Raw genomic sequence first — 12259 nt, 5'->3', positions numbered from 1 at the left:
TATATTTTAAGTAATTCCTAAATAAGACCAAGTTTATTGAGTGTCGCAGTACGCAGCGTGTTTCAAAGCCCGCCGGCCGTGAAAGATCAGTACGGCCGCAGTACACTGCAACGCTCGGGCAGCTTTAATGAGGCAACTAATTATGCTAGACTCTTTATAAATATACTATCTTAAAGCTAAAAGTATAATTAAAAACATTTATTTAGACATTTTTTCTTATTGGGCTCTTCAAATCGGTGTAAATCGTATTTTTATCTGGGTGGCAAAGATAAAATAAATATATGTCGTGAATTAATCGCTTTATATCATATCTTAAATATTAAAAATTTAAATTTTTTCTAACATTAATGGGCGTATTACAGTTTCTAGATTATTTTGGTAAGTTTACGGACAGTCAAAATTAAAAACTGTATAAATGGGTAGTATTTTAATGGACTGATGCTGTCACCTAGGACTTAAATGCAAATTTTCGGTGATAACGCACAAGGTCTTCAGCGGTAAACTTTCGGTATGTTATCAAGCATAGTCAACTCTACCACAGTACAAAAATTCAGCTTTGGACAAATTTTTCACAGGTTGTCTTGGTTTCCTGGAGTAACATGAAAGTCTACGCGGGGAAGGGCGGCTACCTGATCCGAGAATGAAGGATAGGGCGAGATGGGAAGCGAAGATAAGAGCTGGTTGGGTGTCCGTGTTGGAGAGAGAGAGAGAAAGAGAGAAAGGCGATATTGTGGAAGACCTTCGAAAGATTCCCGCTAGATGGCAGGCCTCAGAGCTGCAACATTCGACAACCTCCCCTCACAGAAGCTCTCTCGCCACTAACTTGCCAAATCTCACCCGCTAGCTTATATACGTGCTGGCTGGCCGTACAGTAGTAATAAACAAGCATTTATAAAACACTTAAGCTCATTTCCAACAAATTCTGACGAATGACTGTTTTTTGTCCTGCACCAATCCCCTTAACATTCGGTCTTGAAATTTTACTATTATCACGCCCAAAGAAGTTTCACTCCAAAAATTCAAATTTATATAACACTTGGCAGTATATACTGTAATGGTTTTTTTTTTTCGTTAAGAAACGTTTGCTGTCTACACTGACGTCAGTACCACGCCAATAATCGTCAGAAACCAAAGAGAAATAAAGGCAATTTTTTTTATGTTACCGCGTTAACCCCGATCGAAAATTCCAACGCTTTTGACGACTGTCGGTCGGAAATGAGTTGTGGCGGGAGATAAAATTCCGCGCGCGTGTGTATGTGTGTGTGTGCACTCACACGAGTCGGAAACGGCTCTTTACTTACAATGCTGTGAGCAGATCGAAAATAAAATGGTCCATTTATTCCGTCTCGTCGTTTCTGCACTTATTCCCATTTCCTGTCGGAAAGGGAAAAATTTCCCTCCATATTGGATATCACCCCCAACAGCGGCTGGCAGCGTCAATATTTGGACTGCACATGTCGGTTAGGCGCCCTGGCTGGAAGAAGGAAAACATTCCATGAAATGTTGACCTATCTAAAACGATCGCTTTTTTTTATTTTTTTATTTATGAGAATCAATGTCAGGCAAGAGACGGGATTGCAATGTCAAGAGATCCCGCAGCGACATCCCCAAAATTTTGAAAATCTTTACTTTCCATTATAATAGTACAAATAAATTTTTACATGTTCTTGAATAAAAGCTTTGAAATATACAATTTTAAGACTAAGGCTACAATAAAAAATAATCATTAACTCGAATACATCCTTTCCCTTAATACCTAGCTACTACTTGTGTTGAAACATAACTGTTTGTGTAAAAGTTATAAAACATTAAAATTATTTTTTGTATTGATTTTTATGATTGTTTAAAACCTGAGATTTCAGAAAAAAATGTATATTTATTAGCGAAATCCTAAATTTAAAGATTTTTACGACAATTGCTACCCACGTACGATTTATTCAAAACTGTGAAAAACATAATTGCGTGTTTCAAATTCATCCTAGGATTGTAAATTAAATATTTCTTTAACGTTTTTAATATAATGTAACAAACCTTTACTGATCTGATAAGATTATTCATTACAGTTAAATACGGTTGTATTTTGATTCATTTTATATCGTGGACAAAAATATGAAATCACAAATGCCAACGTTGTAAAGGTTGGGCGAAAACTCAAAATTAAAGAAAAATATATATTTTACTAAATTATAATCTCACGTCACTCTTCAGCTCTAGTGGTTTCAGAAAATGGCCACCTGCCTGTGGCATTGCGCTGCGACAGAAACACAGTTGCATAAAACGTGCCTCAGGGGCGACATTACCACGTTACAAAAGTGGCCCGTCGCCTTAACGCACGAAGCGCTAAATCGATGTGGATTTTTTTTTTTCCCAGCGTGTATCTGTGCTAAAGGCCATATTTATATTTTATGATCCTGTCATTTGTTTTGTTAATAATTTAACTACGCTCGCTGTTGTCATCTTTGCTAATTCTGCATCACCCCGATGATGGTTGAAAACATCGTTCTTATAAACATAGTTCTGTAAAGCTATATTCGTAACTCTTTGAAATACACACCTCAAATACGACATTACCAAATATTTTGAAGCATGAGTTCCTTAATAGCATAAGGTTAGAAGATTATTTTAAATAAACTCGTTAAAAACACACAAGTATTAAGTTCACTGTTATTTTTGTATTTAATATTTTTGTTACGTTATACAAAACTGTTATATTTTTATATTTCAAATTGGTTTTTTTAGGATTGTAGTGCAACCTATTTAAATTTGTTATAAGTTAAGACTGTACTTTTTTTGTAGAATTAATTTTAATTCGTTTTACACTGTGGCGAGACTATTGTTTGATGTCATGTTTCATAAATGTATCATACGTTCATAGCTGAGTTAGAGTTTTTTTTTTATTGTAGTTAGGTTGCTTGTTTTCCTTTTATAGCATATATGTACTTAGTTTTTTTTTTAAACTGGTGCTTAACATCTGCTCGTAACGGGTCATAGGAAGCGAACACTTTCAACGCGTACAAAGTAAAGAAAATTGATGAAGGGTTCGGCCGTAGTTTATTGTAAAAAAAATGGTTGTCTGTAATGTCGGTTAACGGACGATAGTTAAACGTGATGTCATAACAAAACATTGATGAAATGATTGCATACTTTTATGAATAAAATTGATTCATTTTTATTGAATTATCACTATTTTGTATGGATACAAAGAAGGAGTGAAATGAAATCTACAATTCAATTGATAAATTTACTTTTATTTGCACTCATTAATTCAAATATGTTTATTACTTTAACGAAGATATTATTTTAATTATAACTTTTATACATGTTTGCTATTTAACTTCTTCCAATCTGTGTTATTCTGTTAAGGATAGGACGATGATAGGAAAAGTAGGAAACGAATGGGAGTGTTTCAAGTTTAATGTGCCTCTAAAAAGTCAAATCGATGGTTGTTCCAATCGATTGGAAGAGAGATAGATGCGGCGCAAGCGTACAATGAGCGTAACGGGCCAATGTGCGTAACGGGACAACGAGTCATCCTTTTTCGTGCGTGCAGAAGGTGTTTATCGATTTATTAGACGTTGTCACGTCAAAAATAAATCCATATTTAGCTATGAATGGTTTCCAAGAAACACGATTTAAAAATTAATGTTGGCTGAGAATGGATTTGAACCTATGTACGAACTGTACGTCCAGTCCTTTGCACCACCTCGTCTGCTCCACAAGTACTTATTTAGCTTATATCCTACTTCAATAACTTCATGGGCAGGGGGAGGGACTGAAAAAAAAACGCCATCTTGGTTTCAGCATTTTTTGGTCGTATTTATTTCATCGTTTGATTAAAAAAAATTGTTTTTCTTTAAAGGATGGTTTGCTTATAATTTTGTTGGATGCCCTAATTTAAAAGTTATTGAATGCTACAAAAAGTTTCTCCTGTAAAGTCATGAGCTTTAAGTTTTATTTTTTTTTTTTTTTTTGGGAATGACCACAACTGAAATGATACTGTCAATAAACACAACTTTGAAGTTAAAAAAAGAAAGCTTTCAATGCATTATCTCCTCCATAACGAGTGCAAAATTTCAATATTAAACCTTAAAACATTATATGACATGAAAACTGTTGAAACCAATATGGCGACTTTCCATTTCCATCCTTCTCCCCCTGTCGTACACTTTCCTTTAAAAGTGAAGTAATGTTACTCGTTCTTTCATTCTGACACTAGATAAACGCTCCCAGACTCAACGTTTATGTTGTGGTATACTTCACACTATTCGTTCATTTTTCATCCAGGAAAATCACAGTCTCTTATTCCACCAGCTGTGAAAGGCAACTCCTCGCATGTTTTATCTGAGACGTCTTCACGAGCGACTTTGACGAACTATCAATCTCTGTATTATTTCGCAGTGAAATACTGACCTGTTGGGCGGGGTGGGGGGGGGGGGGGGGGGTAGTCATTTTGTTTCTAACATTTATTGCTGTCTGTCGTGATTTTAAATCAACTTATAATATAATAAGTTTTTTTTCAAAATGTATTATAATTTGAATAAGTGTTTAAGGAATAGATATTAGAATATTAACATCCAGTTAATATTTAAACTTTAGTATAAAAATTTTGTGTGTGTCATTATTTGTAACACCATTTATTTTTAGATTATCAACCACAACTCAATACAATATTGGTTTTCCCAAATTCTTATAAACTTGAGTTTTACAGGATTATTAATTGTTATTATTTATAAATCATATACTAAAAAAATAAGAGATTTACGACAAAAGTTATGTACAGTTCCTTCCAAACTGTGTATCACACGCTTTCATCCCCTCAATTCATGCTAGGATTGAAATACAAATCGGCTCTTATAGTTCTCGAAACCATAAAATAAACACTCATTGAATGTGTTAAAATATTTATAAACTATTAACGATGGTTAGTTTGTGAATTAATTTAAATATATATTATAAAAAATACAACAATTTGGAATTGGTACTTAAGACAGTGCGATTGTTTCCGTAACACGTAAGGTTCAGTGTTCACCGTAGATGTTGCGTACAGACATGCAATAACGTTTCGTAAAGGTGGGTGTATCCTTATGTTGCAAACGACCGTAACGTTGCCCCGTTGCGTAAAAAAAAATACTGTAGGTAACTGCTCCATGATGATGGCGACTGCAATGTCGACCGAAACATCGGTGAATTTTTTTGCCAAGGACACGGCTACAACCCAGAAGCCAAGCTACTTCAGACAATGGCCGTGAAAGCCTGCGAACATTATTACGTCGGATGAATGCAAATTAAAAGTTAATAATATTTTTTTCTTTAGCCTCGAGGAGGGGAAATGAAGTGTGTGTAATAGATTATTATAATTATCATTGTACATAAATATCTCTAGGCGTACTTGGACCTTACCTGTACACGTGCACGGTTTCTCAAGAGCGGAATCGTTGAACGGTGTGTTGTTGCGGTGTGTGCGTTTCGCGTCGATGCCCTGTTGCAGGGAAGCCTACGATTCACTCGTCCTTCTGGACATACCCGGATACTCACGTTGGCAAGCCTTGTTTTCACAGACGAGAGAGCCAAACCCAAAGTTCCCCGAAGTTCATGCTCGCTTTTTTTTTCCCGTACCACAACAGGTGTATTTATTTGGGGGAAACCGTTTACATGATTTCACGGTATCTTTAATGTAGCTATCTATCCTAACCAAATCAACCGTCCACAATGTTTTAAAGTATTTATAATGTAGCTAACCTAACCTAATTGACCTTTAGTAGAGACCGGAAAAATTCGCGGGTTCAATGACCTCCAGGATAGACTCCGCTACACTCTACACACTCGGGCAAATGCCACCTGTTCATTGGCTGCTGACTTGTAAGTCGTCTCGACCGAGTGTCTGTGATTCGACACTTCTGTGAGTGAGGGTCTCTAATTGGCCCTCATTGTTCCAGTTTGACAGTGAACCAGCGGTAGAAGCAGCGCTAAGGTGTAATTATTTGAATTGTAGCATATCACGAAATGAATCCGCGAATTTTTCAGGTCTCTAACCATTAGTTATCATGAGTTGTATATTTATTTACAATGAACAAAAAAAAAACCAACCGAAATGCACTATCGGGCGTTTGGCTCTCTTCGTCTGTTGAAAAAAGGCTTGCCAACGTGAGTATTCGGGTATGTCCAGAAGGACGAGTGAATCGTGGGCTTCCCCCCTGTTGCACGCACGGTGTCCTGTTGCGATGTAGTGCTTGCGCGTCGTTGCGTGTCTGCACGCGTCGCAGTAACCCCCCCCCCCCCCCCTGGATCGAACTCGGGAGTGGATTTAATAATCCCGAGCCCACGTGACCGGACTGCGCCAGGCCTGGGGCGATCGGATGCACCGCAGTCGCCATGGCGGCGCGGATTTGACCCTGAACACTCGACACTCCTGTACCTTTGAATATATCTATACTGTATAGAAGTCGCCAGCCCAGGTTAAAATTTCTAATACGGTTTGAGGTAGTGGTTAATTCACCGCCGCAATCGCCACCATCTCTAGGGCATCGACTTGTGGTGGTCCCTAGCGGACAAGTGTCGAACTCTTCAAACACCCCTTCCTCACCCTCCCTCGAACACGCGTTGTCCTCCACCCACCCTCCACCCACCCTCTACCCCACCTCTCATCCCTACGCACAAACTCCCATTGAACGACCTTGAGCTGCAGTGAATGATTGTGCGGGGTGCGGGAATGACAGCGGGCGACAGTGCTGCGCTCTAACGTGTAAATAACAACTAAGACGATACAGGGCGTTACGGCAGCGCACTGCAGCGATGAAGTTCCCAAGCTGCTCATCATACGCTCCTGAAAAACGTAGAGTAAATCCTATCCACTCGCGACTTCTATACAGTATATATATTCAAAGTCTGTACGCAGTGAACACAAACGAAAGGCGCCACTGATAAAAGTGTATAGTGCGAATGAACAGTAGGAGGTAGAAACGTTAAAAAAAAAAAAAATTATTCTGAAAAGTAATTTTGGGAAATATTTTGAAAAAAAAAATCGTATAAAACGTGGCGGAATTAATAACATAATAAACGTCACCTTACTCGCCATCCTGGAATCGTATTTTAGTTAACCGCAAACAAAAAAAAATACTACCCATCGCTCCACTACAAAATATTTTCCTGAACGGGAAGCCCAAGATTCAGTGAAATGTAATTATATGCCCGAAAATCTATTGAGGAAAAAAAAAGTATCTGAAGATCGCTGCTCGCTTGCGAGGCTTCATAGTCGAAGTTAGTTAAGGAAAACACTATTTTGCGAGTATTCGTACATTTTACGATTTTAGGGTATTTTATATGTCGCTGACCTAACATAACCAATATTTCAATTTAGTTACGATCACCTAGATGAGCGAAAAAAACTAACGTGACACCGAACAAGTAAAGACAGAATTTTCGCGACGGGTTTTTTAATTTGTGCCTAACCTATCCCAGCTTTTTTTATTTTACAAGACATATAAAGAAAAAAATCCGAAGCTGCGAACGCCAATTATTCGCGTATCTGGCTCGGGGTTAAATAATCTTAGGTTTCTCATCTTAGAATACGCGAGCGAGTCTTGCAGTAGGTACCTACTCGCCAGTGATGTGTTAAATCTAACATCGGCAACAATTAACTTACGAAACTCGGACACGAAATCAAACTTAAGACATTTTGACGTGACAACGTCTAATCGATGAACGCCGACTTCACGCACGAAAAAGTGTCCCGTTACGCACATTGTCCCGTTACTATGTGTCCCGTTACGCTCATTGTACGCTTGCGGCGCATCTATCTCTCTTCCACTCAATTGGCCTATGAATCTACTATTATATTAAATAGGAGAAGGCGGGCTTTTCAAGGTAGCTTTTAAATTTAGTACTTTAACTAAACTATCATTTCATCAATGTTTTGTTATGACGTTGTCACGTTAAACTATCGTCCGTAAACCGACTTTACAGACAACCATTTTTTTTTTTAAATAATGCAGAATGTGATGAATACACGTAAATTTTGTTTTCAAGTACATTTTTTTTAACGCGAATTAACACGTAGTTTCCACACCCGCCGCTATGATTCGCTACTTTTCGACAAGGAATTTTATTAAAATTCCGTCCATCTTGAAATTTATTAATTATATTGAAACTCTAAAGTTTTGCTGGTTCAACTTTAGTTTGCGCCATCCGTCACAACGGCGTTACCGTCTGTTACTTATTTCCGTTCCTTTACTTCCGTCGCATTCACGAAATTACTCCAACAAAATGTAGTGTACACTTACCGCGTGCAATGAGATGAATTGGATATTTTTTTTGACGTGACAAGTCTAATAAATCGATGAACGCCGGCTGCACGCACGAAAGTGTCCCTTTACGCACATTGTTCCGTTACGCTGTGTCCCGTTATGCTAATAAATTGACTCATATAATTGATGATAGATATTTGATTACAATTTATTTATATGAAAACTTGTTCATAATTATATTTAAACTTTATAGCTAAACGCCAGTTTTTAAAATTAATTACAAGTCATCTACACGTGAACTGTTTCGTCGACTGTTTATAAAGTGAAGTGAAAAGTTAATGTTGTTTTCAATGCTTATTACAACAACAATTTGGGCAATAAAGGTTAATTATTCTTGCATTTTAAAAATCTGATTACTAATATAATTTCAAGTATTTATTATTTTATTATTAAAATAAAAATGATTCAATTTTATTCATAAAAGTATGCAATCATTTCATAAATGTTTGTTATGACGTTTCACGTTAAACTATCGTCCGTAAACCGACTTTACAGACAACCAATTTTTTTTTTTTTAATGTGGAACGCCATACCGGCTATCGCGTGGACGATAGCTACACTGTTTACATGGTACATTCACAGGTATGGTTGGTTGTGTTACTTCGCCGATATGACATTCCATGCAGTAGTGGTCTAGTGGGTCTCACTGTACACAGTAATGGTTGTACCAATAAACAGGAGCATTTATGGACCTATAATCTTTTACATTTCCACCTCCGAATATTTTGGTCTGGATATCGTTTTGATGCGTATTTATGATACAGTATATATATGACTGTGGATTTGTTATAGTAATATTTGTATTAAATTACATGAATACTTACATCTTTAAAACTGCAAGAATGGTTATGTGAGTTATTTTCTTGAAACATACTTGAATACAGCTCCAAGTTTAACGGCTGCGGTTATGTCTTTTTGCTCGCCTCGAGAAGGGGTTACGTAAACGGCTTGCATACGGGAAACGGAAATAAAATTACGTAACATGGATGGAGAGGGGATGTGTGTTGTGAGGAAGGCAGGGGGAAGTACGCCGCCTCAAAAGCACTTATATATTCAGCACACACGCAGGATCCACTGAAAGAAGCACTAAATATTTCAGTAGCCCGCTCTTTGTGCCGAAATGATAACGTCGAGACTGGCTCTTTTGCGCGGAGAGCTTATAGAAGAGTAACCTTATCCACTTGGATTCAATTATAATTCATAGTTGTAAAACTTACGTATTAATGGCTTGTGGTGGTTTATCATATCATTGTAAAGCGGGTGATTAAATCTTCAAATGAGTTAAATGTAATTTTTCTTAAAATTACAGAATAAAAATATTGTTAATAAATTACTTTACCTTACATTTGCCTAAATCCTAAACCTCATCTTAAACTTTGGCTGAAACAATTTTTGTTGAAACTAATTATTACCGCAAAAACAGTGGGTCGAAATTAAAAAATATATATTTTTGAAAAATTTTGTAGTATGAAAGTCATTCGCATTTTTTTTAAACAATTTTAATATTATCTTAAACCTTGATGCAAAGAAAAATTAAATTATTACATTATGTGGTATATAATATAATAATATAATTCAATTATATAATTATAATAATTGTTATAATTATTATAATAATATAATTATATAATAATATAATTTGGTATATAATATAATATGAAATTCCTTCTAAGTTCTCCGATGTTGGATACTTTGAGTTTAAAATATTCGTAATATTTTCGTTGCGTGGAAAATTAGCACATATTAAACGATAATTTTTTTTAATATTAGAGAACATAAATATGTTATGTACATTAAGTTCTTAAAGGTTTCAAGAGTTTAAAGAAGTTTCCAAAATATTTCCAGAAGAAATAGGTAATACTTCGAAATCTACCTACGCCTGTAGGCTGTGCCGAAAGGGATTTTATTTTATTGCGGGGTTTGAAAAAGTTGTGCGTTAAATAGTAGGTAGGAGAAACGGCAAAATTATTTCCCCCCCCCCCCCCTCCTCATCGTGCCAATGGTAACTCTGGATAGCCCTGCTGCAACCTTTTATTTTTGTCATCACTTTTTCTTATGAAATACTTAATCATAAATAAACAAAAAAAATAGGCATTTTAACCAAAAAAGAACTTATATATACATACAAAAAAATAACTCTCCTCAAGAAATAAACTAAATGATAATATACCAAAATATCTACTAAAATACAAAATATAAACAAGTATTCTATTGGAAGAAAATAAAATAAAGTTCCCAATATTTTACTATTTATACGTGGGAATGCTATATCAGGTGCTCCGATTAATAATGGTAGTAATCAATGATCAAAACCACCAATGATAATAGGTGTCACTATGAAAAAAAAAAATATTACGAAGGCGTGGGCTGTCAAAAAAGTGTTGTAAATTTTACCATTTCCAATTATAGTTCCTGGGTTTGATCTTTGAGGATCGTTCAACAGTTTCATCGAGTCTGGCGACGTGTTGGAGCACTGAACGCTTTTAATTCGTTTCTTTTTTTGTTTTGTTTCAGGCGAAGCTGGAGACGAAGGCCTTGAAGGCGAAGCGACCTGGCTTCACCGATGACCGCTACAACGAGACGTCGTATTACATAGAGAACGGTGAGTGTGACAGGCTGTCGCCTCCACCGCTCGTCCGTGTCTCTCGCCGACGGTGACAACGGTGAGTGTGACCTGCTGTCGCCTCTACCGCTCGTCCGTGTCGCTCGCCGACGGTGACGACGGTGAGTGTGACCTGCTGTCGACTCCACCGCTCGTCCGTGTCGCTCGCCGACGGTGACGACGGTGAGTGTGACCTGCTGTCGCCTCTACCGCTCGTCCGTGTCACTCGCCGACGGTGACAACGGTGAGTGTGACCTGCTGTCGCCTCTACCGCTCGTCCGTGTCACTCGCCGAAGGTGACAACGGTGAGTGTGACCTGCTGTCGCCTCTACCGCTCGTCCGTGTCACTCGCCGACGGTGACAACGGTGAGTGTGACCTGCTGTCGCCTCTACCGCTCGTCCGTGTCACTCGCCGACGGTGACAACGGTGAGTGTGACCTGCTGTCGCCTCTACCGCTCGTCCGTGTCACTCGCCGAAGGTGACAACGGTGAGTGTGGCCTGCTGTCGCCTCTACCGCTCGTCCGTGTCACTCGCCGACGGTGACAACGGTGAGTGTGACCTTCTGTCGCCTCTACCGCTCGTCCGTGTCACTCGCCGACGGTGACAACGGTGAGTGTGACCTTCTGTCGCCTCTACCGCTCGTCCGTGTCACTCGCCGACGGTGAAAACGGTGAGTGTGATCTGCTGTCGCCTCTACCGCTCGTCCGTGTCATTCGCCGAAGGTGACAACGGTGAGTGTGACCTTCTGTCGCCTCTACCGCTCGTCCGTGTCACTCGCCGAAGGTGACAACGGTGAGTGTGACCTTCTGTCGCCTCTACCGCTCGTCCGTGTCACTCGCCGACGGTGACAACGGTGAGTGTGACCTGCTGTCGCCTCTACCGCTCGTCCGTGTCACTCGCCGACGGTGACAACGGTGAGTGTGACCTTCTGTCGCCTCTACCGCTCGTCCGTGTCACTCGCCGACGGTGACAACGGTGAGTGTGGCCTGCTGTCGCCTCTACCGCTCGTTCGTGTCACTCGCCGACGGTGACAACGGTGAGTGTGGCCTGCTGTCGCCTCTACCGCTCGTCCGTGTCACTCGCCGAAGGTGACAACGGTGAGTGTGACCTTCTGTCGCCTCTACCGCTCGTCCGTGTCACTCGCCGAAGGTGACAACGGTGAGTGTGACCTGCTGTCGCCTCTACCGCTCGTCCGTGTCACTCGCCGACGGTGACAACGGTGAGTGTGGCCTGCTGTCGCCTCTACCGCTCGTCCGTGTCACTCGCCGACGGTGACAACGGTGAGTGTGACCTTCTGTCGCCTCTACCGCTCGTCCGTGTCACTCGCCGACGGTGACAACGGTGAGTGTGACC

The 12259-nt window shown here is 39.3% G+C and overlaps 1 protein-coding gene across 1 annotated transcript in view; it reads left to right on the top strand.

The window, feature by feature from the left end:
* Positions 1-12259, top strand: part of LOC134536769 (uncharacterized) — a 791154-nt gene that overhangs the window by 692581 nt on the left and 86314 nt on the right. Inside the window, exon 3 of the mRNA XM_063376681.1 lies at positions 10818-10905. Within this exon, the coding sequence (XP_063232751.1) occupies positions 10818-10905 (88 nt within the window). The remainder of the gene's footprint in view (positions 1-10817; positions 10906-12259) is intronic.

The sequence above is a fragment of the Bacillus rossius genome, chromosome 11 (assembly GCF_032445375.1).
Source record: "Bacillus rossius redtenbacheri isolate Brsri chromosome 11, Brsri_v3, whole genome shotgun sequence".
NCBI lineage: Eukaryota > Metazoa > Arthropoda > Insecta > Phasmatodea > Bacillidae > Bacillus > Bacillus rossius.
This window is presented reverse-complemented; position numbering and strand designations above follow the sequence as displayed.